Raw genomic sequence first — 27,389 nt, 5'->3', positions numbered from 1 at the left:
ATCCTTCCATGATAAACAAAAGCTAAAAGAATTTACAAAAAGAAAGCCAGCATTACAGAACATTCTCAACAAAATATTCCATGAGGAAGAGATGAAAAACAAAGAAGCAAATCAGCAAAGGGAGGAATTATCCTAAAGGAATTGTCAAATAAAGGAGGAAACAAGTTGTGTCAAACAAATAAATAAACAAAATTTTAAAAATGAACCAAATGACCGGGAAACCAAATCATTTCTCTATAATAACCCTGAACGTTAATGGCCTGAATTCATCAATCAAAAGACATAGACTGGCAGACTGGATTAAAAAGAAAGATCCAACAATATGTTGCCTGCAAGAGACTCACCTCATAGAAAAAGATACCCATAGATTAAAGGTGAAAGGATGGGGAAAAACATACCATGCACATGGACTCAGCAAAAAAGCTGGAGTATCCATCCTCATTTCCGATAATGTGGACTTCAAGCCAAAGTTAGTCAGAAGGGATAAAGAAGGTTATTTCATACTGCTTAAGGGAAGCATAAATCAGCAAGATATAACAATCATAAACATCTATGCCCCAAACAGTGGCTCATCTATGTATGTCAAACAAATCCTTCTCAATTTCAGAAACCAAATAGACCACAACACAATAATACTAGGTGATTTTAACACGCCGCTCTCACCACTGGACAGATCTTCCAGACAAAAATTGAGCAAAGAAACCATAGATCTCAACAACACAATCAATAATTTAGACTTAACGGACATTTATAGAATATTCCATCCAACCAAGAGTGAATACACTTTCTTCTCAGCAGCACATGGATCCTTCTCTAAAATAGACCATATATTATGCCACAAAGCTAATGTTAGCAAATACAAGAAGATAGAGACACTAGCATGTATTCTATCAGATCATAATGGATTGAAGTTAGAAATAAATGAAAGAGTAAAACACAGAAACTATTCCAACATCTGGAGGTTAAACAATATGCTATTATATGATGAATGGATAACAGAAGATATTAAGAAGGAAATTAAAAAATTCTTAGAGGTAAATGAGAACAAAGAAACATCATATCAAAACCTCTGGGACACTATGAAAGCAGTACTTAGAGGGAAATTTATTTCATGGAGCGCATTTAATAAAAGAAGTAAAACTCAACAAATAAACAACCTAACACTACAGCTCAAAGCCTTAGAAAAAGAAGAACAGAACAGCACCAAAAGTACTAGAAGACAGGAAATTGTTAAACTCAGAGCTGAAATCAATGAAATTGAAACAAAAGAAACAATACAAAAAATTGACAAAATAAATAGTTGGTTCTTCGAAAAAATAAACAAAATTGATAAACCTTTAGCCACACTAACAAAGAGAAGACGAGAGAAAACCCAAATCACTAAAATTCGGAATGAACAAGGAAATATCACTACAGACAGGATGGAAATACAAAACATAATTAGAAGCTATTTTGAAAATCTATACTCCAACAAAATAGAAAATTTCGAAGACATCAACAGGTTTCTAGAGACATATGAATTGCCTAAACTGAATGAGGAGGACATAAACAATTTAAATAGACCAATTTCAAGTACTGAAATAGAAGAAGTCATCAAAAGCCTACCAACAAAGAAAAGTCCGGGACCAGATGGGTTCTCAGCCGAGTTCTACAAAACCTTTAAGGAAGAGCTCATTCCAATACTTCTCAAAGTATTCCATAAAATAGAAGAGGAGGGAACCCTCCCAAACTCATTCTATGAAGCCAATATCACACTGATACCTAAACCAGACAGAGACTCATCAAGGAAAGAAAATTTCAGACCAATATCCTTAATGAACATCGACGCAAAAATTCTCAACAAAATTTTAGCAAATCGCATACAAAAACATATTAAAAAGATAGTGCACCATGATCAAGTGGGTTTCATCCCAGGGATGCAAGGTTGGTTCAACATCAGGAAATCAATAAACGTAATTCACCATATTAATAGACTTAAAGTCAAGAATCACATGATTATTTCAATAGACGCAGAAAAAGCATTTGATAAAATACAGCACCCCTTCATGCTCAAAACACTAGAACAAATAGGGATAGTGGGAACATTCCTTAATATTGTAAAGGCCATTTATGCTAAGCCCATGGCTAATATCATTCTAAATGGTGAAAAGCTGAAAGCATTCCCCCTAAAAACTGGAACAAGGCAGGGATGCCCTCTTTCACCACTTCTATTCAACATCGTTCTTGAGACTCTGGCCAGAGCAATTAGACAAACCAAAGAAATTAAAGGGATACGAATTGGAAAAGAAGAACTCAAACTATCCCTGTTCGCTGATGACATGATTATATATTTAGAGGAACCTGGAAATTCCACCAGAAAACTCTTAGAACTCATAAGTGATTTCAGTGAAGTAGCAGGTTACAAGATCAATGCCCATAAATCCAACGCATTTTTATACATAAGTGATGAATCTTCAGAAAGAGAAATTAGGAAAACTACCCCATTCACAATAGCCTCGAAAAAAATAAAATACTTGGGAATCAATCTCACAAAAGAGGTGAAAGACCTCTACAATGAGAACTATACAACACTAAAGAAAGAAATTAAAGAACACCTTAGAAGATGGAAAGATCTTCCATGTTCTTGGATAGGAAGAATTAATATTGTCAAAATGGCCATACTACCTAAAGTGCTATACAAATTCAATGCAATTCCAATTAAAATCCCAATGACGTACCTTACAGAAATAGAGCAGGCAATTATGAAATTCATCTGGAAGAATAAGAAACCCAGAATAGCTAAAGCAATCCTTAGCAGGAAGAGTGAAACAGGGGGTATTGCAATACCAGATCTTCAACTCTACTACAAAGCAATAGTAACAAAAACGGCATGGTATTGGTACCAAAATAGAAAGGTAGATCAATGGTACAGAATAGAGGACACGGACACAAACCCAAATAAATACAATTTTCTCATACTAGACAAAGGGGCCAAAAATATGCAATGGAGAAAAGATAGCCTCTTCAACTAATGGTGCTGGGAGAATTGGAAATCCATATGCAACAGAATGAAACTAAACCCATATCTCTCACCATGCACGAAACTAAACTCAAAATGGATTAAGGACCTCGGAATCAGACCAGAGACCCTGCAGATTATAGAAGAAAAAGTAGGTCCAAATCTTCATCTTGTTGGTCTAGGACCAGACTTCCTTAACAGGACTCCCATAGCACAAGAAATAAAAGCTAGAATCAACCACTGGGATAGATTCAAACTAAAAAGCTTTCTCTCAGCAAAGGAAACTATCAGCAATGCGAAGAAAGAGCCTACAGAGTGGGAGAATATCTTTGCCAATCATACTTCAGATAGAGCACTAATCTCCAGAATCTATAAAGAACTCAAAAAACTCTACTCCAAGAATTCAAACAGTCCAGTCAACAAATGGGCTAAGGAAATGAATAGACACTTCACAGAAGAAGATCTACAAGCAATCAACAAACATATGGAAAAATGTTCAACATCTCTAGTAATAAGAGAAATGCAAATCAAAACCACCCTAAGGTTCCATCTCACCCCAATTAGAATGGCGATTATCAAGAATACGAGCAACAACAGGTGTTGGCGAGGATGTGGGGAGAAAGGTACACTCATACACTGCTGGTGGGGCTGCAAATTAGTGCAGCCGCTATGGAAAGCAGTGTGGAGATTCCTTAGAAAACTTGGAATGGAACCACCATTTGACCCAGCTATCCCACTCCTTGGCCTATACCCAAAGGACTTAAAATCTGCATACTACAGAAATACAGCCACATCAATGTTCATAGCTGCTCAATTCACAATAGCCAGACTGTGGAACCAACCTAGATGCCCTTCAATTGATGAGTGGATAAAGAAACTGTGGTATATATATACTATGGAATATTACTCAGCCATAAAGAATGATAAAATTATGACATTTGCAGGCAAATGGATGAAATTGGAGAATATCATGCTAAGTGAGATAAGCCAATCTCAAAAAGCCAAAGGACGAATGATATCGCTAATAAGTGGAGGTTGACACATAATGGGGGGGAGGGAAGGGTTAGAGTTAGGGTTAGGGAGGGGGGCAAGTATAGAGGAAGGAACTACTGTATAGAGGGTAAAGAGGGGTGGGAGGGGTGGGGGGAAGGGAAAAAAATAACACAATGAATCAAACAACATTGCTCTATGTAAATTTATGATTACACAAATGGTATGCCTTTACGCCATGTACAAACAGAGAAACAACATGTATCCCATTTGTTTACAATAAAAAAAAAAAAAAAAAAAAAAAAAATATAACTTCATAGCTGACATTAACATGCTAATGTTACAGCATTTCAGTCACTGGAGATACAATAGTCATAGTCACATAGACACATAGTCAATGGTTAGGGAAGCTTTCTCTGCTTCTGTGAGGGTGACAATTCCAGACACTCATAAATGAATCTTGCAACATTTATCCTTCTACAACTGACTTATTTCACTAAGCATCATGTCAAATAGGTTTCATCCATGTTATAGCAAATGACAGAATTCTATTTTAAGGGTGAATAATATTGCATTGTATATGCCACATTTTATTTTTTTCCGTATTTTATTGGCACATTATAATTGTGCATAATGGTGGGATTTACTGTTACATATTCATATATGTACACAATATAACAATATATTTACTCAATATCATTCCCCAGTGTTTCCCCTTTCCCTTCCCTCCTCCCTTTTCCTGGTGCCTTTCCTCTACTCTTTGAATCTCCCTTGAACTTTCATGATTTTCATGACATCTCCCCCCAATTTTCTTTTCCTTTTTCCTCTCTAGCTTCCACATATGAGAGAAAACAAACAATCCTTGACTTTCTGTGTTTGGCTTATTTTGCTTAACATAACTCAATTCCATCAATTTTCTTACAACTGGCATAATTTCATTCTTCTTTATATTTGAATAAAACTTTATTATATACCACATTTTCTTTATCTGTTCATCTGTAAATGGAAATATAAATTGTTTCCATGTCCTATATATTTTAAATAATTCTGAAACCAACATGAGAGTGCAGATATATTTCCAAGATCAATTATTTTGAACATATTCCCAGGAGTGGTATTGTGGGATCATACAGTAGTTCTATTTTTAATTTTTTGAGGAAATGCCCTACTATTTTCCACCCTAAGTGACTGTCTGGACCATTTGATAGACCCATCATTGGTGTATAAGTGTTTCAAATCTTCCACATCTCCAAACTTATCTTTTTGTTTGTTTGCTTGTTTGGTACCAGGGATTGAACCCAGGGGTGCTTAACCATGAACCACATCACATCTCCAACCCTTTGTATGTTTTATTTTGAGATAGGGTCTCACTAAGTTGTTTAGGGCCTCAGTGACTTGCTAAGGCTGGCCTTGAACTTGTGATCCTCCTTTCTTAGCCATCCAAGGCTCTGAGATTATAGGTGTGCACCACCATGCCTGACTTTTTTTTTTTTTTTTCTGATTGGTTGATTGGCTTGTTTTTATTTATTGAAAAATTTATCATGGCAGGCATGAGATGAAATTTCATTGTATGTTATTTTCATTTTCTTGATGATTAGACTTGTTGAGTGCTTTTCCTATACCAGTGGCTATCTGTTTGACTTCTCTGAAGAAATGTCTATTCAAGGTTTTACCTATTTTTTTTTTAAATCAGCTTATGTTATTTACTTGCTCTGTGTGTGTGTGTGTGTGTGTGTGTGTGTGTGTGTAAACCATTAAACTGTTGTCAGATAGATGGTTGCCAGGAGCTGAAGCCACGGAGGAGGAAACAGAGTAGTTTTTCAATAGTGTAACATTTCTCTTCTGGAAATGAATGTGTTCTAGAGGTTTGCCGTATAACATAGAACCTAGAGTTAATAATATGCTATTATGCACTTTAAATATATTAAGTGGATATATCTCACGTTGGGTGTTCTTACCACCAAACAAAAATTCACAAAAGAACACAGGAAGTTTTTGGAAGTGGTGGATATACTCAGCAACTTTGATTGGGTTGATTGTATCTCAGGTATGTGTATATATTAAATTCATCAAGATGTGTACATTAGGTATGTGGAATTTTTGTACATCAATTATACATTAGTAAAGTTAAAAAGATTAAATATATAAAACTGAAGTCAGGGAAATGTTGACCACTAGTGGCATGCCTTTTCCTAGCCTGAATGTCCACGGTCCTGCGTGTGGCCCAATGCCTTATGACAAATAACCCTATTCTTAACCATGGCACATACACAACCACTTAAAATTAGAGTGGTAGTAATTACTAATGGTAAGTAGTTAAAGTATGTATTGTCTGAGCTGAGTCTTATGCTGAATGTGATTTAACGTAGTTATATCATTTAATACCACTTAATCCCAATTTTTCTATCTTTCTAGGCAAACAGTTTATAATTAAGACAAATCTCTTAAAAGGAAGGAATTTGATCTTTTCAATGAGTCTTTTAAGCATTACTAGCAAAACCATCAAGGTGGTAAATAAGTTGCTATAGGGTTTGAACATGGAAATTTAGTTCTTGCATTCTTGTTTTCTAAAACTTTAAAATAAAAAATAAAGCTTTCTTGGTAACAATGGACTTAAGATTAGTGAAATAAAACTAAAGGTAATTTTGCTTACATTTCCAGGAAAAGGTACTTGTTAATTGTGCTCAGAAATTATTTTTCATGGTAAAAAGTGGAAACTTTATATTTTAAATATTCAAAAATGCTGTTGAAGAAGAAACACTCGTATTAAGTATTAATGTATAAAAGATTCCCTATAGAGTGACCTCTGAATTCTATGTTATCTTTAGACTATTTACCTATACACAAGGGTTATTATTTATTAAGTGTTAACTTTGGATTTCTATTTCAAGTCAACATAGGAAGAAAAAACATTAACATTAAAGAACATCTTTTGTTATGGGATTCAAGTTGAATATTTCATCACTCACATTTTATTAAAGCACTTGCCACAAGATTAGATATTCTTGGATTGGTTTTGAAAGTAAAATACTTGTTTCAGTGATAAAATTTGAGCATCTGTCATTTTCCAGGCATTAAGCTGAAGGAATTGATACTGTACCTGCTCAAGATAATAGCATACTAGGACAAAAATTGGCAAACTTGGCCATAAAGGGCCAAAGAACAAATATTTCAGGTTTGTGTGCCATATTGTCTCTGTTGCATTTATCAAACTCTGACAGTGCTTCATGAAAGCAGCCATAGATAATATACAGTGAGCATAAACCTTTCCAGTAAAATTTGATTTACATAAATATGTAGTTGGTCAGCAGACAGTAGATTATCTAGGGGGAAGTAGAGGAATAAACTGAAATTGCAACACAATAACTGCTATGACAGAAGTAGACCCAGGATTCCTCAGGAGCACAGATGGACAGCAGTTAGATATTTTTCCTTTCACTTTAGACTATTATGACTGAAATTCATCTAAGAAATATGAAGCAACTCAAAAAGGAACCATGCTAAAATTTATTCTATGTTAAGAATAGAAGCTATTGCTAATCTTGTTACCTTAATAGAAACCTATATTTCCAAATTATGTAGCATGGAGTTTCTGCTCCTCACTTTTACTAAGTATTCCTGAGAAAAGAAGAATTAAGTTAAATTTGGAAAATACTTTTTTCCTCTCCAGGTTGCTTTTAAAATTTTGTTGTTAGTGTTATCTATTTTTTTTTTAAACAAAGTGAAAGCTTCAAGTCCTATGATAAAGAAAATTTTCTGTTATTCAGAAATTGCTCATTCATGGAGTCAATCTTTCAATGTAGAAAACCTATTGATGTATTTTACAATAGTGTTTTCAAAGCTATAGTTTTGTAAAATGTCATAGACTAAGGATGAAAAGTCCTAAAGCCCATGTGTAGGTGGCTACATTTTAGAAGCATGTTGAATAGATAGCTCCTCAGCATGGGAATTTCTGGCTAACAGGTATCTAGCCACAGGGAGATGGAGCCTTTGGGCAAGATTCATTCACCAGAAGGTTTAAATTTTCAGAGATAACAAGAAGCAAACTCCCTTTATGAATTAGAAAATTTGTGAAATTATAGAATAATAGATCTAAACTTCGGACAGTATTATTCCCCAGAAGATGATTGCTTGTCGTAAGGACGAAGAATGCTACTGGCGTTTCATGGATAGGAATGAGAGAGGCAAAACTTTCTGCATCACATAGAATAGCCCTGCACTCTGAAGACATGTGCTATCCCGAATGCCAGGAGAGCCTCATGGAGAAACATTTCTGTGAGCAAAGATTAGATTATGGGAACAGAGGATCACCTCCCAACATCCCAATCATTGGCTAGAAAACCACCACGAAAACTAATCGGCTGATTATCATTAGTCTAGTCATTAAATATTTTAAAAATCAAATGTCCCATTTTCAATTTTAACACTCAGATGTAATTTGTTTAATGCCATAAAAATCTATGAAATTTTATTTTTGATTCAGGCATAGGAAATTCTATGACGTACAGAGCAAACGTCAAGTACAGTGTGATTTTCTGAATCGGCTAGTGTTAGTTGCTGTGATGCATTTCAGAAACAGTTTAATAAAGTGTGTGATTAGTGCCTCACCTCCTGATGCCCCCTTTGTCAGGAGCACTGCAGTAACCTGAGTTCTGATTTGGAAAGTAGACCATCTGTGAGGTTTAAAAAGGCTACTCTAATAGTCTTTGATAAGAAGATTCTGTCAATCAATAAATAACTTTCTTTTCTAAATTCTTCTTGAGTAAATAGCCTCAGTGAAATGTGCCTGTAGTTCCTGAAAAGTACCAGGCAGGATAGCCTTTATAAGATCAGAATAACTGTAAATGAGGCTTTTTTTTTTTTTTTTTTTTTTTTTTTTTTTAATGTAAGAAGTACTCCTTCCTCTGGGCTGATACATCCTCTGTCAGGGTGAAATTGGTGGTATCCAGAGTATAAAAGGACTGAGTTTCAGACTGCTATGAGAAACCACCAAAACAGGTGCCTTATACGGTGTGAAAATTGTGACCCGGGGTCAAATTCATTATTCCTTGATTGCATTGGGCTATTGTATGTATTACTTTAATTTGCATGTTTTAAGTAGCTACTACATGACATACTCTATGTCACAGGTAGCATTACACAAGCTAAATTATGTGGTCCTTTAATTGAGTGCTATCCCTATGGCATCCCCTGTTCTAAGTGCTTTTCGTTTATTAATAATGACAGTAACTCCATGAACTAGGATTTGTTGTTTTAATTCTTCAACTAAAGAAGCTCCTTGGCTTTAATAACTTACTTATAGTTATGGCTAGCAAGTAGGAGTTTTGCAATTCAAACTATATTGTTCCTGATTCTAAAGTTTCTGCTATTAATTTTTACAAAGTAGGGCTGTTTATATATTATTGAGAGGAGACAAATATGTCAATAGATGGTTATGATACAAGCGTATGTGCCATTCAGGTGAATACCCAATTAGATGTATATATAGAGAGAAAGGTGTCATGGATCATTTCCCAGAAAAGATTGTTCTTGAGTTAAGTCTTAAAGAAGTTTATGCCAACATGTGGGAATTCAAAGACTAAGACATGATGCAGGTTGAAAACCTACTACATTTCAGAACATAAGCTGGAATACCTTCATGTTTTTTTAGTTATTTTAAATTGTCACATACCAAATGAAAAAAAATTGGTAATACTGTCAGCCTTTAAAATCTTCTGTCTAGATACTAAAACATGCATTGAATAACATGGATAAACCTTGAAGACATTACGTTCATTGAAATGATTCAGACACAAAGGCCAGAGATTGCATGGATTCCACTTACATGAGACACCCAGCATAGTCATATTCTAGAGGCAGAAGAGAATAGTGGTCTCCTGGGGCTGAGGGGAGAAAGGAATGGAGAATTATTATTTAATGGGTATAGAGTTTCAGCTGGAGATAATGAAAAAGTTCTGGGAATGAATAGCAGTAATGACTACAAGACAATATAAATATACTTGCTGTCACTGAACTGTGCACTTAAAAATGTTTAAGCTAATAAATTTTATATCATATATATTTTACTGCAATTTTTTTTGTTTTTTTTTGTTGTTTTTTGGTGCTGGGGATTGAACCCAGGACCTTGTGTATGTGAGGCAAGCACTCTACCAAGTGAGCTATATCCCCAGCCCCTTTACTGCAATTTTGAAAAAAAAAAAATGAGATTTTTTTTTTTTTTTTACATAATCTCATGGACTCTTGAGTTAGATTTTCTAATGACTTCAAAGTTTGGAAACAGCTGGCCAAGGATCTAGTATAAGATTATTCAGAATAGAATTAGATTAAAATCAGATCTGAAGTTTTATAGCTGTATATAGCATAGAAGATGGTTGTAAGACATTAGTTTTAGGATTTTTAAAAAATTGTCATAAATAACCTCATTACTTATTAGAATAGCATTTTAATTTGAAAGAAATTTAAATATATTCTCCTAGATTATTTCATGGCAGCTGCTTGAGATTGCTTGGGACAAACTTAATATTTCTGCATTAAAGATAAGAACACTGAGTTTTGTTGAGCTAAAGTGAATTGCCCGTTTATTACATATGCTATCTAAAGTTGTGATAGTAGGGAAGATAAGTACTTAATGAGAATATAACTCTTTTCTAAATGAGGATTTCAGGAATAATTGAAAAACTATATAGATTTCTTTTAATCACTTAAAATTGTTAAATTTTCGGCTATCACTACATCGATCATTTGGAATAAAGAGGTCTGAGAGAATGTAGTTAAGTTTGCATAAGGAAAGGCATGAAGCATAAGGCTTGTGCAGAAAAGGGTAGTATTTGGCTGTGGCACTCAGTAAGGATGGGGGAGGAATGGATGAGTAAGGAAGAAGACAATAAGATCATCTTTCAGAATGCCTGGCCCTGAGTTCCTTACTGTAGAAGAGCTCCCTCTGGTTTCTTGGAGGTGCAGCCCTCATCTTGGTGAGAACCCAAGAGGATGTGCCTCAGTCTTCCACTCCTAGACCAAGAATCAGGACCTTGGAATCAGGAATTTCCTGCCCAAATAAATGGCCCTGAGTTCTCTTCCAGTTTTTTGACTGTCTTCCTTCCCAGATTCTTTCTTCTTTCTCTATTATTTTATCCATTCCTTTATCTTATCATATCACTGGTCAAAACACAGCAGTATCTGTATTTGAGGGGTGCTGTTTGTGACAGATGGAAATTGATTACACTAGGAAACAGGGCTTAAAAATATTGCAGATGAGTCTGAAGAACAACTTATTCAAAGATAGATTATTGAGATATATTCCCCTATCTTCTTCCTTTCCCAATTTTCCATACAGGTTGGTAGGCTCTTCCCATTTCTTGGTAAGAGTTTTTGTCAATACCAAAAACTTATAGAAGGTAAGATTCTTCCTATCCATTTTAAAAGCCCAAATTCATTTGAAGAGATTATTAAGTGTCTATAGCCATTTAGAAAAGAGGAAGACTTTGGAGACATCTCTCCAACAGTAGATCTCTCTATATGAATCTTCCTACTGAAGTTGATATGAAGCATCCATGTTTCAATTCTGACCAAAGTTCCTTCCTCCTCTTTGTGCACAAAAGCAGAAAGCAAGTGAACTTTAAGATCCTTTGTAACATCAGTAATAAGGTCCTTAGAGACATTCCTCCCCAACTTTTGGGCATGACATACTGCGTAGTTTCAGATATGACTTTGATAAAGAGCTAAACAACACATGTGATTAAATATATTACTAAAAAAGTACAATTGATACTCCAAATAAGATATGTTTTGAATTTTAATAATGAAGAAATAGATTATTTTCAACATTTGGTGATAAGAGCTAAATATCCCTGATAGAAAATAAATCTGGCAGGAATGTATAGATTGGATTGAGATGTAGGGTAAGAGACTCAGGGAAGGAAGATTAGTTTTTGCATAATACCAAGATTGATGCCAAATCATCCAATAAAGGGGGGAAAAGTGTGTCAGGAGCAGAACATTTTTGATGAGTTTACTAAAGGGATTGATCAGGTAACATCATGTTAAAAGGGCTTTTGCCTTAATCTTTCATCAATATAAATTGATTTAATTGGTTCAGCTAGAGATTTCTTCTTCTTTTTTCTCCGTAGAAAGTCAGTGACTCAGAAATAAACAGTTCCTATCAATGTTGGTAGATTAAATGTGACACAGAACTGCTTTCTCATGACAGAATCAAAAGGTCCTGTTTTCCAAATGTTCCCCAAAGATTATTAATATACTTATGCCTTTTTTTGTAGGTAGAGGATAGTGTTGAACTATTTTCAGACCTTTGCTTTTTCAGGAGATGTTTTGCCTCATAAAGATAGTACCACATCTGATACTGTGGTTATAACCTTTTGACAAAATGTAACATTTTACTACTAAGTAAGATTTTTAAAAAGCTTGCTTATAGAGTAGAAAAATGTTTAAGTTGTATTCATAGGTTCCCTTGAACCTGGAGAAGTCATCCTTGTCTCCCCTCTACTCTCTCACCTCATGCCCAGTCTATCAGGAAATCATGTTTCTCCAACTTTCAAAATGTAACAGTTCAGCTGCTTCTTACCACATCTGTTGCTTCCAACCTGTCCAGACCTCTAACCTCTATCATCAGTCATGCAATAGACTTTCACCTCGTCTACCAACTTCTACTGTCTCCCCCTTATTTATTTATTTGTTTGTTTTTTATTCATACAGACTGCATTTTGATTCATTGTATACAAATGGGATCAACTTTTTGTTTCTGTGGTTGTGCATGATATAGATTCATACAATTCATGAAATCATACATGTACATAGGGTAATGATGTTTGTCTCATTCCACCATCTTTCATACCCCCGGCCCCTCCCCCCTTTCATTTCCCTCTACATATTCTAAAATTTCTCCATTCTTCTCTTATCCCCCATCCCCATTATATATCATCGTCCACTTATTAGGGAAAACATTTGGCCTTTGCTTTTGGGGATTGCTTATTTCACTTAGCATGATATTCTCCAGTTCCATCCATTTATCTGCATATGCCATAATTTTATTCTTCTTTATGACTGAATAATATTCTATTGTGTATATATACCACAGTTTCTGTATCCATTCATCTGTTGAAGGGCCTCTAGGTTGGTTCCACAATCTAGCTATTGTGAATTGAGCTGCTATAAACACTGATGTGGCTGTGTTACTGTAGTATGCTAATTTTAAGTCCTTTGGGTGTAAACCAAGGAGTGGGACAGCTGAGTCAAAAGGTGGTTCCATTCCAAGTTTTCTGAGGAATCTCCATACTGCTTTCCAGAGTGACTGTACCAATTTGCAACTCCACCAGCAATGTACAAGTGTACCTTTCCCCCACATCCATGCCAACATCTATTATTGCTTGTGTTCTTGATAATAGCCATTCTAATTGGAGTAAGATGAAATCTTAGGGTAGTTTTAATTTGCATTTCTTTAATTACTAGAGATGTTGAATATTCTTTCATATATTTATTAATCACCTGTATATCTTCTTAAAATCCCAATGACGTTCCTCATAGAAATAGAGAAAGCAATCATGAAATTCATCTGGAAGAATAAGAGACCTCAAATAGCAACAGCAATCTTGAGTACAAAGAGTGAAGCAGGAGGTATCACAATATCGGACCTTAAACTATACTACAGAACAATAGTAACAGAAACGGCATGTTATTGGCCCCAAAATAGACAGGCAGACCAATGGTACAGAATAGAAGACACAGAGACAAACCTACATAAATACAGTTACCTCATACTAGACAAAGGAGCCAAACACATACAATGGAGAAAAGATAGCCTGTTCAACAAATGGTGCTGGGAAAACTGGAAATCCATATGTAGTAACATGAACTTAAATCTCTATCTCTTGCCCTGCACAAAACTCAACTCAAAATGGATCGAGAACTTGGGAATTAGACCAGAGACCCTGCACCAAGTAGAAGAAAAATTAGGCCCAAATCTTCATGTTGGCTTAGCACCAGACTTCCTTAATGAGACCCCCAAAGCATAAGAAATCAAAGCAAGAATAAATAAATGGGATGGATTCAAACTGAAAAGCTTTTTCTCAGCCAAGGACACAATCAATAATTTGAAAGGAGAGCCTACAGAGTGGGAGAAAATCTTTTCCACATGCACTTCAGATAGAGCATTTATCTCCAAAATTTGTAAAGAACTTACAAAACTTTACACCAAAAATACAAAGAACCCAGTCAATAAATGGGCCAAGGAACTGGACAGACACTTTACAGAAGAAGATATGCAGTGATTAATAAATACTCTCTCCCCTTTACTGTTTGTTTTCCTCTATAGAGGGGTCTCTTTAACATGTACATAAGATCATGCCACACCTGGGCTCAAAGTCCTGCAGTAGCTTCACATCACAATGTTCTCCATGCCCACAGTGATTTGCCACTACCTTTACCTCTTGATGTCTGTTATTCTCCCACTTTCCCCCAGGTCACTGAAATCTACACACCTTTTTTGCTGCCCCCAGAAGCCACCAGGCATACTATAACCCCCACTTACTTATTGTGCTCCCTCTGCTGGGATGCTCTTCCCCAGATTTCCAGTGAGCTAACTTCTTCACTTCTTTAGATTTCTGCTCATATTTTACCTTCTCAATGAGGATATCTTGGTCACCCCATTTAATCTTTCAGCCTGCCCTTCCTCCCATAGTAGTTCCTGCTACTCTGTTCTGTTTAATCATATTTTGGAAAGCTGTTATATTCACAGTGGCAGATAAAAGTTCTTTTGAATTTTAATTTTAATTTGGAAGTTTGAATTTTATCATTGGCAATAAGCACTGTTATTGCCCTAGAAGTGTCAGGCTTACTTTGTTCATTTAGGGAAAAAAAAAAAAAAAAAAAAAAAAAACCTGCCAAATACCCATCTGAATAACCATAGTTTTCAGTCATTCTACAGGAAAAAATGATGTTTCATGAAAAAGGTGGCTAATTCAGCTTGGAACTCCAACAGCCATTCACATGACTTTCCTTGAGAAAACTGTCATGTTTCCATATGCAAAAGTTCATTATGTATATTTGCCATTTTGTGATATACAATATAAAAACTCAAGGGTTAAAATTTAATGTATTTAATAACTTACTATTTCAGCAAAAATGTTTTAAAATGAAACTGATATGCTATTTTGTTTATAATTTTACTGCTGCTGTGCAGTGTTTGACATTGCTGCCTTGATAGACTGAGGTCATCATCACTTTTGCACTATCAGTGTAAATATCAGCAGTTTTTCCAGGATAAACCATAAGATTCAAAAAAGTCATTCAAGTCTAGTTTTTGCAAAGTTATTCAAGACTTATCACAGTTACCATGTGTGTTTGTTGCCACATATTCATGTAAGTGATAATCTCTTTGATGACCAGTTGGTTCTGGTATTAGATAAATACAAGTTAAACAATAAGTCTAGTCATGTCTATAACCACATTCTTTTATTTGTAAGACAAAGGTACAATTCTGTCATCAAAATCTTAACTCCATTTTTTTCTGCTTAAATTTTAATTCAAAAGATATTATATCATTTGAGAGAGTCAGTGCAATGATTTATTTTACTGATTTTGCATTCAGTCGAGTTACCTGTACAGAAAGTGATTGCTGTCTTAGCTATAGTTGGGCTTCTCCAGTAAATACAACATGGTACCTATCTGTAAGATACTACATTGGCTTTTTCATTTGTAATTTGAAAAGTCATACTAAGAGATTTGGGGGTTTTAAAACATTTTTCACATCAGCATTTTAAAAATTCAGTCTTTTTCTCTAAAGTTTGAATGATTTGTCTCAAAATGATATAATTGCCATGATATTTTTCAGAAGTATTATTGTGAAAGACAAGGTCTCATCTATATACTGATAGAAAAATAGCTTTTATTATTATGCTTTTATTTTTTATTTACAGCATCTCTAAGTTTATTGGGACTAGATTTCTTCCATCTGTGAGTCAGAAAATTCTCTGATGTGTCATTTTTATATTTTCCAAATGTCTCTAGAGTTAGAAATTGGCAGCTGTGACTTAAGATTATGAATCTTCTAATTACCCTTTCAAAGAAAATGAACCATTCTTAAAAATAAGGAAAATAAAGTAACCTTTCTTTATTAAATCCTTAATAAGTATTATAAATCATAAAATTATGACAATTTTAGATAAAATTTTAAAGGAGAGGGATTGGGGATGTAGCATAGTGGTAGAGCCCTTGACTTAGCATGCACAAGATAGTGGGTTTGATTCCTAGCACTGCAAAACAAAAGTTAGAATGTTTTCAAAAGAAACATAAAACTTTTTGCAAAACTTCTTGTTTCTCCACTTAGGTGTGAGGAAAACTACATTAGTTTAAAGAATGATTCATTGGATCTAATGTCATTAGCAGGCATAATTAGAGGTATAATGAGAACTAGCATAAGCACAGCGGAAGTACTGAAAACAAGCTAATATCTGTAAACAGCACCTTCATATTATAAACTTATTACTTTAAAAAATTCTAGAAAGCACAAGAACATGTGCACATGCATTCCATTAGCCATCAGAGACAATATCATCATGTCAGGTAGCCCATTTTATTTTATTGTATACTTGTGAACAATTTTATTGTATACATGTGAAAGAATAACAGTGAAAAAGGAAAATTGCAACTGAGAATTATTATAAAAATAGTTTTAGCTGGCAGTGATGGCACACACCTAAATCCCAGTGGTTCAGGAGGCAAAGGCACGAGAATTACAAGTTCAAAGCCAGCCTCAGCAATTTAGTGAGACCCTAAGCAACTTAGAAAGACCCTGTTTCATAATAAAAAGTAAAAAGAGGTAGGGACATGTCCCAGTCATTAAAATTGAAGATAGTTTTAATGCCCATTGAAAGGTTTTTAGGAATCCTTGTATCACACTATTATAATAATAGCTGCTGTATAGAATTGTTATTCCGTGTGCCCCAGTTTTTTCATTGAGACATGGCTGTAACAAAATTTTTGTAGTTATGTTTCTCCCCTTATTTTATTATTTTCTTATAGTAGGTCACCAGGAAAAAAAAAATCCTAAGACAAATGAAAAATATGGGACAACTATTAATATATCTGTTCTAGTTTTCAAAAAGTCAGTGTCAGTAGGGCACTATGGTGTATTCCTGAAATCCCAGTGACTTGGGAGGTTAAGGCAGGAGGATTGCAAGTTTGAGGCCAGCTTCAGCAACTTAGTGAGAACCTGTCTTGAAATAGAATATTTAAAAAGTGGGGGATAGAGCTTAGTGATAAAATTTCCTGTGTTCTATTCCTGGAAGTGGTGGGGGGATTCAGTGTCAGAAGGGAAAAATTATAGAATGAAAGCTGAAGAGATGTAAAAGCCAAAAATCATGTTCACATTATGACTAGATCTTGATTTAAAAGAAGAAAAAAACAAACTAGTAAAGATTTTTTTGGACAATAGTTAATATTTGAGTGTGGAATGAATAATACTATTATGTATTATGATGGTATTAGGGTTTTTATTTACAAAATTGTTCTTTTAGTTTATATATGCCAATTTGTTCATGGTTAAATTTCATGGTATCTGAAACATAGTCTCAAATGTTTCATCCAGAAGTATCTATTTATTGATTGATCTGCCTATACATGTAGAAAAAGGAGTGGATTGAAAGTAGATAAAGCAAAAATGTTACAGTGTCAACAGTGATTCTAAGTGTTGGGGATATAGGTGATCCTTAAAGTATTCTTTCAGACTTTCAATTTATTTGACATTTTTTGTAATAAAAGGTTGGAAAATCTTTACCACATGCACCTCAGATACAGCACTAATCTCCAGGGTATATAAAGAACTCAAAAAAATTAGAACCCCCCCCCAAAAAAAATAAACCCAATCAATAAATGGACTAAGGAACTGAACAGACACTTCAAAATTGAAGAAATACAATCAATCAACAAACATATGAAAAAAGGTTCATCATCTCAAGTGATTAGAGAAATGCAAATCCAAACTACTCTACAATTTCATCTCACTCCAATCAGAATGGCAATTTTCAAGAATACAAACCACAATAAGTGTTGGCAAGGATGTGGGGGAAAAGGTACACATTGTTGGTGGGACTGAAGATTGGTGCCATTATTATGGAAAGCCATATGGAGTTTCCTCAGAAAACTTGGTATGGAACCACCATTTGACCCAGCTGTCCCACTCCTTGGCCTGTTCTCAAAAGACCTGAGATCAGCATATCATAGTGGCAGTGCCACATTAGTATTTAGAGCAGCTCAGTTCACAATAGCTAAACTATGGAACCAACCTAGGTGCCCTTCAACAGATGAATGGATAAAGAAAATGTGGTATGTATATACAATGGAATATTATTAAGCCTTAAAGAAGAATGAAATTATGGCATTTGCAGGTAAATGGATGGAGTTGGAGAATATCATGCTAAGTGAAATAAGCCAATCCCCCCAAACAAAAGGCTGAATATTTTCTCAGATAAGCGAATGCTGATTGATAATGGGGATAGGTAGGTGGGTTGGTGGAGGGGAAAATGAAGAAACTTTGGATTGTGCAGAGGGGAGTGAGGGGAGAGGAGGGGGTTTCGGGATGAGATGGACAGTGGAATGAGATGGACATTATTACCCTATATACATGTACAGCCAGAGGAAGGAGAAGTTGTGCTCCATTGCTGTACAATGTGTCAAAATGCATTCTACTGTCACCTGTAACTAATTAGAACAAATTTTAAAAAGTTGGAAACTGAAGTTACGTAAGTAAATACTATTAGTGATTTACTTTTAAATCATTATCTAATAAAGCACTGTACTGAAAGGCATTTTTAAAATATCTTCACTGGAAATTAGCTCAGTACTCACTGATCAGCTCCATAATCATTTAGATGAAATTTTTATCCTTTATTCACCAGGGATAAGTAGTATGACCTTAGGCAAACTGTGAAGGGCACAGTTGTCTTATCTGTAAAATGGATGACAATAATGACTATGTGTTAATGTTGTTGTAGAAATAAATTGTATATTGCCTTTAAAACCCTTAGCCCAATGCACAGCAAATAAATATCCCTGAAATCTCATCTTCTCTTATTGTCATTACAAAGTCCAAGTCCTTGCTTCATTTAATTAGGAAAAACAGTGGTAAAGTACCAAACTTTAAATCATCTCTATTATATTACATTTAAGTGCAATTATCTTAATTCAGGTCATTGCAAGTTTTTAGTGAACCAAAATGTTTGAACACAGCTATAAGAATTTCATGTAATTAGCATGTAAATTATTGGAATAAATTATTTTCAGTATAAATGAAAATATTCTTCTCTAGTATTTAAATGTTTTCTCTGGAAGTCTGTTCTTGTAATTGTTTGTCTTAAGTTGTATGAATTATCCTGAGTTTTCATGTGACCATATTAGTGGAAACTCAGTGTCTTTCGATGTATTGGGGAAAATTCAACTACATTATTTCATGAGAATTTCAAGCTATAAACATGTTAAATTGTTTTGTTCTTGGTGTTCAAGCATCTGGTAGACTGGTAATTCTTATAAAGCAAATTAATTACATGACTGAATTTATCTAATGTTTGCAGAATAGAGACCTTAGGATTTTAAAGATGGCTGGTTACAAGAGTGTTTTAAGAGTAACATTAAAGTGAAAAGATTTATTTTTCTGTGAAATTATTTTTTCCTTTTGTTAAGTACAGAAGTGCATCAGTGGTTACTGATCATTTTCAAGTATTTCTTCTGAAAATATCTTTAATTTTTATTAGTAATAATACTTTGCAATATTTTGAGGCATATAAAATGGGTTGAAAAATCATAAAATATAATGTATTTAAAATGTTCTCCTAAATATTAATGTTTTTGTTTTCATCTAGTGTGTTATGTAGCCAAACAGAGATGATTTTTTTCCCTCATGGATAATATCCTGCATGATAATGGAAATATTACAGTATGACTTGACATAGACAAACCCAGATTGAAATAAAAGTTTAGCACAGAAATAACAGGACTGTCTGAAGAAGTAATTCAATTATAACACTTGTCTTTTCCACAAATACTCAATAGGATGGAAATTCTAATTATTCTAACATTTCAGAAGAATCTGAAATAGAGCTCATTAACAGAATGAGGAAGGGCTCAGTGTTTCACCTTCATAACCCATGGAAACAGCCTCCTGTCTTTTGTCTCTTTCTGTGACGCATTCCATCCAGCTGCTGAAATGGACTACCTTCTGGAAATTAAAACCCACATGGCTCAGACCACAGCAGTAAATCTGGCAGAACAGATGGTCCTGGGTGAATTGCTACACTGCTGTATAAAACCTTGGGATTTCATCAACAGGATTTACCCTAAGTAACAGGAATTAGAGTGACAAATTAACAGCAAAACTTACATGCTTATATCAAAACAGTATGGTACAGTTTCTTTCATTGTATTATTCTAATCAAGTCAGAATTGTGCTGTAAGTCAAATATCACACAGGTAAATGCACATGAACTCATTTATGGTCTTTTCAAGTACTGAGATAAGGAATGAGAATTCAGTGCTACAACCTAATTTGACTGACTTGACAGTGGAGTTTCATTTAATGTCATCTGACATTATTCAGTATTTTCATTTGCTGTTTCAAGGGGTGAAATAAGAGAACAGGGCGAACAGAAAGGAATTAATATTTTTCAGTGTCATGGTACTATGAATCTGGCTGTTTATTCTACTTGCTTGTCCTAACAACTATAACTAAACAAAAACTCTTAAGATCAAGGAAATTCCTGAAAGAAAAGGATTTACTGGGACCATTAAAGATGCTAGCAGGAAAACAGAAAGGACAAGGTCCTGGGACAAGTTTCTGCAGCTAACAGCTGCAGGAACTGGACCAGATCTAGTGTTACCTGCAGACTTCCCCAGGGACCCTGCATGGGCCCTGGCTGGCTGAATCAGGCTGCTCGAACACATAGGAAATAGACAATAGATGGAAAAATGAATAGTGAACTTTATGAAGACTGATCTGGGGAAGGAAAACACTGTAACCCACATTGTCTATATTTAAGAAGGGTGGGATATTGTAAAGCAGGGGACATTTTGAATTAGGAAGGCAATTCATAAGGAGAAGTCTGGCAAAATTAATATATAAACAGGCTTTGGTGGTCCTGGAGGTTAGACCTGCTGGGACTTAAGCTTTTAACATATATAAATGTATAAATGTAAAATAATTTTTGTTCTTTTTGGTTTGTAGCTCATTTCTGATTAACTCCTCCAACCACCCACACACACTCCCCTATCTTTCCTCCCTTCTGTTTTCTAGCCCTTTGTAATTAAAGTTGGGACATCTCAGTCCTGTCATCACTGTCCTATGATGCATTGACACATCTGAGCTTTCATAACATCACATATGCTGTTGAGTCTGTTTGTCAATCACTGAAAATACAGGGAGTTGAACAAAGGCAGTACTTATCTTTGCAGAGTTTTAATTATAGCAGGGAAGACATGCAAAAACAAACAATACTTGATTAATTATCTAATTATCACTGTAGAAAGGGACAAAAGCATTCATAATAGGACTAGGGTGGTAGGTCAGTGGTAAAGCACTTGCCTAGCATGCCTGAGACCCTGGGTTAGATCCCCAGCACTGGAGAAAAAGTAAAAGCTCGGTAAGCTCATAATAGAAGTTGACCTAGCTGGGGAAGGGTTGGGGAGACCGGGAAGTGTTTCAGAGTTGTAGAGTGAATGTTTGCATGTCTGAATGTATCATTAATCAAACTGTGTTCTATGGAATGGGTAGGAATTGGCTTAGAGCAGGGGAATGTGGAGGGGAACCTGGAAAGCAAGGAATCTGGTGACAGCAGACTGATAAGGGGGAAAGGGTAGTTGTCTCTCCATTGTAACTGAGAGGTTCATATTCACATAGGTAAACAAGTGTGATTTGGATTTGGTTTTGTAAAACTTGCAAATTATTTCTCTTAATTTTTCTTCATTAGATACAAAGCATGCTTAAACAATTGCTTTGATCTTAAGCTGCAGGTTGCCAGGAAGAGTTTTTGCATTTTCATTCAGATATATTGCAATTTTATGCATTAAAGTAAGTTGTTGTTCATGTGTTCAGCATCATTCTGTTTTGTTTTTCAGTGTTCCAACATTCCAGAGCCTTCCTGAAGAGATTCTTAGCAAGCTTGCTGATGTCCTTGAAGAGGTAATTGTTTTTAACCTTTGAAAGTTATGAGATGGGATCCAGCCTGCTAGCTTGTCTTCTTTTACAGCTGTGTGATGACGAGTCACAAACCACAAAGACATTTTAAATTTGTTTTGGGCTCTGGAATGAGCTGTATATTTGGCTTAAAAAAAAAAAAAAAAAAAAAAAAAAAAAAAAAAAAACGGCTTAGTATACCTGACATTTATACAGAGTTAGAAATGGGCAAATAAACTTAACTACAGAGGGAAGAAAACATTGTCGTTTTAAATATAATGTTACCTTGACTTCCAAGAATGGGAGATGATTATGGCCACCCTGAAGCTTCAAATTAGCAAATAGAGTAGAATGATATGCAAACGGTCAGCCCTGGAGCAAAGAGTGATTTAGGACTATGTTTCCCCATTTGAATCTTTTTTTTTTTTTCTCATTAATTTGATTGGTTTCCCTTCCTGCAGTCTTAGAATTCAGATTTCATATTGATTGTTTTTATTTATTTTATAATTATTTATTGAATGCCTAAGTTTCCAATACTTTCTCAGGCTCTTTGTATTCAGCAATGAATTAACAAAATACAAATCCTTATCTTAACGGAGTTTACATTATTTTGGTAGAGCCATGGGAAGATAGATGGTAAACAGAGTAAATAATTTGGGAGCTGGAGATGTTGCTCAATGGTAGTGCACTTGCCTAGCCCGAGTATGCGTGAGATCCTGGGTTTGATCCCCAGCAGAAAAAAATAAATAAAAAAGAAGAATATAGTCTATTTAATAGAGATAAATGCTAAGGAGAATTTAAGCAGGAAAGGAGATTAGGAGGAGTTCAAGGTATTAGAATGTGTAACTAAAGTTGTCAAATGAATAAATAAGTAAAGCAGGCTTGGGGCCAAGGAAAGAGTACAGCAGAGACTATGAAGAATGTCCTTGAGAAATTTAAGGAATAGACAATGGCCATTGAGATGGGATTGGAGTAAGGGGCCAGGGAAAGTTGTGCCTAAATTGGTAGGGGAGTAGGCCTTTTAGTAAATTGCAGTTATTTTGATTTTTCCTTTGAGTGAGATGAAAGCCATTGGATGATTCTAAGTAGAGCAATGGATTTGCATTTTTAAGAAAATTGCTGTGGTTGCCCTGTTGAGAAACAATTAAGGAATTCTTGGAATGAGGTAGGAGAAATGATGGTGACTTTGTCACAGTGGTAAAAGGAGATTGAGAAATAGTCAAATTCTGACTGATTTTAAAAAGTAAAACAGAGAAACTTTACTGTTGCAGTAGATGGGTGGAATAAGAGAGAGAAATTGAGGATGGCCCTGTGTTGTTTATATGAATAATGGGAAGGATGGAATTATTAGTTGAAATGAGAAGACTGGGAGAGGGTAGTACATGGGGCAAAGAGGCAAGAAGCTCTGGGAGGTAAGTAATAGGAAATGAGAAGCTTGGGGATCTCTGGCGAATAGATGGCTTGTTGTAGCATTGTTTGAGTGGCAGGGAGAGGTGGCTATCCTGGTGTCATTATAGGGGAGTAAATATGGAAGAGTACAAGGCAGAACACTGAAGCAGCTAGCAATCGATTATTATGAAAGTATGAATGGATCTTAAAAGCATGTTACCGAGAAGAAACTTAAAACAAAAAAGATGGTTACTAAATTATCATTCACACACATTGAAATATACGTGCATAATAATACATTTTGCTAAAAGTCATTACAAATTAAGATTTTGCAAAGCAGACATATGTGAATGAACGGCTGCCTGTAGAAGAAGGGGAATAAGGGAAAGCTATGAAGATTAAAAAAAAGGAGAAGAACAAATGAATGATTGAAGAGGATGTCAGAGTAAATCCTTGGTTGATCCTTATCATTTCTACTACAAGAGACTGCGGAATGAAGAGGAACCAATAAAAATTGGAGGAAAACTAAAAACATTTTGTGCCTTAAAATCTAAAGGAAGGAAATAGTTCAGTAAGTGTCACAAAAGCTTGAGTTTGAATGTTGAAAAGTCAAGGAGAAAAGTGGGTTTGGTAGGTGGGAAGGAAACATTGAGGCTGGTAGAAGTGGAGGTCATTTGTGGAAGCAGGAGGCAGAAAAGGTCCCTCATATAACCTCTTGTGTAGGCATGAGAATCCAGGCTCCCCATGCCTATAGAAACAGGGAAGGCAGAGGAGCTGGGCACACATGCCCTAGGTGAGTGGATATTGGGGTGACTGGAGCTATGGAAAAGATTTTTGGATAGCTACTATTTTCTCAGTGATATAGAAAGCAAGGTTATCAACTGAGAATGAGGATGGGTAGAGGTATAAATGGTTGAAGGAAAGACAAATGCAAGAAAAATAGAAAAACAATGGACTAGGGAAATGTTGTGTAATTACCAGACATCATGAAGGCCCCACTTCATGTATGTAATCTAAGTAAAGCAAGCAAAAGAGAGTTTTATTCAAACTATTGCATTAGGGGAAAGAGGTTGAACTGAGTTTCTTAGGAAGGAAAGATGGAGGGGTGTTTAAGCACTGCGGTGAGCTACTAGAAAATTCCTGGAGGATGACTCCACTGAGGTACTCTAGTAGGGAAGATGCTGTTCAATGTGATTAGGCTTTCTGTGTCCTTTCCTTGTCCCTTATGGAAGTTAGGGTCCTCTGCTCCCACAGAGACTGGGAGAAAAGGAGGCCATCTTCTATGATTACATTTCAAAGGGATGGTTCCCAGGTAAAACATAATTCTGGAATTCTGGGAGATTTACTCCAAGAGGCAAATGAAGAATTACAAGTTTGTGTATTTTTTTTTTTTTTAAAGTAACTGTTCTTTATAAAAGGGAGATCTGGAGTCTTGAGTCAGGAAGAAGCCTGCATCAGGTTTAGAGATGATGAGGGGGAGGTTAGACTTATCTTGGCATTAGCCCATTTAGTTGTTTTTTCAGCCTCATTTGTTTATGTGGACTCAGGTTCCTGACAGGCAAATAATTGGATTTAAGTAGGATTGTTATTCTGCCAAAAGAAGATCAGTGGTTGAAGGAGGGAATATGGAGCTGAAGGTTCATGGGAAAGGGTGATTATAAAGGTTGACCCTGCCATTTAAGCTGGGCAGAGAAGAGAAGCAGTGAAATGGTCAAAAACCTGTGAGAGGTTGTTAATCAGTGGATTTTAGACTAGTGAGGTTGAAGAATTTTTGGAGTTGAGCTTTAAAAGGGGGTGAACTGGAAAGATATTGGAAATGCTTCAGTCTTTACCTAGCAACTGTTCCAGTAATTCTGGGATCCATTCACAGATTCTTAGCTTGAGGCTTATTGAAGTCAGCTTTCTATGACTTATTGGCCTCCTTCATCTATATCTTCAATGTGAAACGACATCATTGCATTTAACTTCTATGTTCAAGTATTAAAAAAGACATAAGAAAAAGTATTGGCTGTATTTCTGCCTGAATGTGTTGACCTGCAACCTCTATAAATGTAAAACTTCTTTTCCCAGTTGATCTTTTGGTTTTGCTTATTTTGGTAAATTATGCTGAAGAATTCTCTGATGACCTTGTGTGTATGTGTGTGTGTGTGTTTATTTTTTAAACAAATCAAACTAAAGCACAAATTCATTACCCCCAATCAACCTCCTTTTAAAAACATCAACTAAAAGTCCATGAAATCCTTTAATCATTTTCTTTCTTTTCCACAGCTGTGAAACCATTTGCTATGTTTTGTATAACAATAGCCATAACTATAAATAATTCTGACCAAAGAAATATTTTTATATCAGATTTTCCAATCAGAATGTCCTTTAATTTATGCTTGGATCATGTAAGCCATCTGACATTCTATACCAATGATGAATGAAAATGGAAACATGATTTGTACCTACACATTTTTTTTCAGGATGTAAAAATGAAGTAAGCATACAAAATACAAAGCAGATAGATAAATATACTATGCAATACAAACAAAGTGTTTAACTCAAGTTGAGTAAACAATCACAATGAGAAACTAAATAAAATTATGTTATCAGATAAAATGAGCAAATCTAGAACAAAAGCAATATGACATAGCATTAAGGGAACACACTTGCATAACAATTAGCTGTCTTTCTACAAATATCTGTAAGATGAAAGAATTCCAGATTATTCTGAAAGGAAGGGAATATTATTACAGCCTTCAACAAAGATGTTTACAGCATTGTTTATTCATCAGATACTTAGGGAGCACCTGCCATGTGCCAGGAATTATTCCAGGCCTTAGGGACCCAGGGTCCTCTTCTTCAATAGCATATTCAACTAGCATATACTCAAGTTCATGATGCAGATGATAAATTAGTAAAGAACATACCACCAAGTAATGAGGCCACTATGAAGTTATTGTTAAAAGGAAACCATTTCGCAAATTGAATTTAACAGGGATTATTTGAGAAAACAATTTATGAACCAAAATAGTCCGAACCAAAAATGGTTCAGAGTTGTTCACCCCATCACAGTGCAGACTCTATTTATAGCCACAGAAAAGGAAGCAACAGACAGAAACAATCTGTTTGGCCTCCATCAGCTTTTGCCTTATATGGTGATATTTTGGCAGTTTTCAGTCTCTGATTGGTTTGAGGTTCTGTTGCCATGATCAACTGAGATTCAGCTACCTATTATAACAGAATACTTCCATTTAGGTTATAGTCCACTTATATATTAAGTTAGATAGCAGTTAATTATGTAAAGATTAACCGAATTTAGGCCAAATTTAAAATATATATGGAGGCAGCTTTAGGTCAAACTTAAGTTACCATCACTAAGGTAAGATGTTATTTAAACCAAGATCTAAATGAAGATATGGGGTACCCTGTGTACCAGTGAGAGGGAAGAACAGGTATGTTATTAAAGTAGGATTGATTTTGCTCTCCATAAAGGACAGAAATATTTACAGGTAGTAGAAGTGAGGTGAGAAGAGACTATAGAAAATTCAGCAAGATGGGTTGACCCATCATGATAAAAAGTTTGGTTGTTTTTCTGAGCACCATATGAAAGTGTTCAGCATTGTAAGTAGTAAAGTGACAGCATATGGGTTATGTTTTAGTATTGTATCTCAACTATTATGAGAAGAATAGATTATAGAGAGGCACTCTTACCTGCAAAGTAACCCAGGTGAGGGTGGATGGGTTGTATGTGGATTTACTTTCTCATTGGTAATTTCATTCCTTACATTCATCATGAAGCAATACTTACAATATAAAGGTAAAGAGTTTAAAAAATATAGACAGGGAGATAGGAAC

At 35.2% G+C, this 27,389-nt stretch overlaps 1 protein-coding gene across 3 annotated transcripts in view; it reads left to right on the top strand.

Annotated features, from left to right (window-relative positions):
• LOC306660154 (cGMP-dependent protein kinase 1) overlaps nt 1-27,389 on the top strand; it is a 1,225,718-nt gene that overhangs the window by 881,818 nt on the left and 316,511 nt on the right. For all 3 annotated transcript variants that reach the window (XM_079138304.1, XM_079138302.1, XM_079138303.1), the window contains exon 5: nt 22,103-22,166. In XM_079138304.1, the coding sequence (XP_078994430.1) occupies nt 22,103-22,166 (64 nt within the window). The remainder of the gene's footprint in view (nt 1-22,102; nt 22,167-27,389) is intronic.

The sequence above is a fragment of the Sciurus vulgaris genome, assembly GCF_902686455.1.
Source record: "Sciurus vulgaris genome assembly, chromosome: 4".
Taxonomy (NCBI): domain Eukaryota; kingdom Metazoa; phylum Chordata; class Mammalia; order Rodentia; family Sciuridae; genus Sciurus; species Sciurus vulgaris.
The sequence above is the reverse complement of the archived record's forward strand: the minus strand, read 5'-3'. Positions and strand labels throughout refer to the sequence as shown.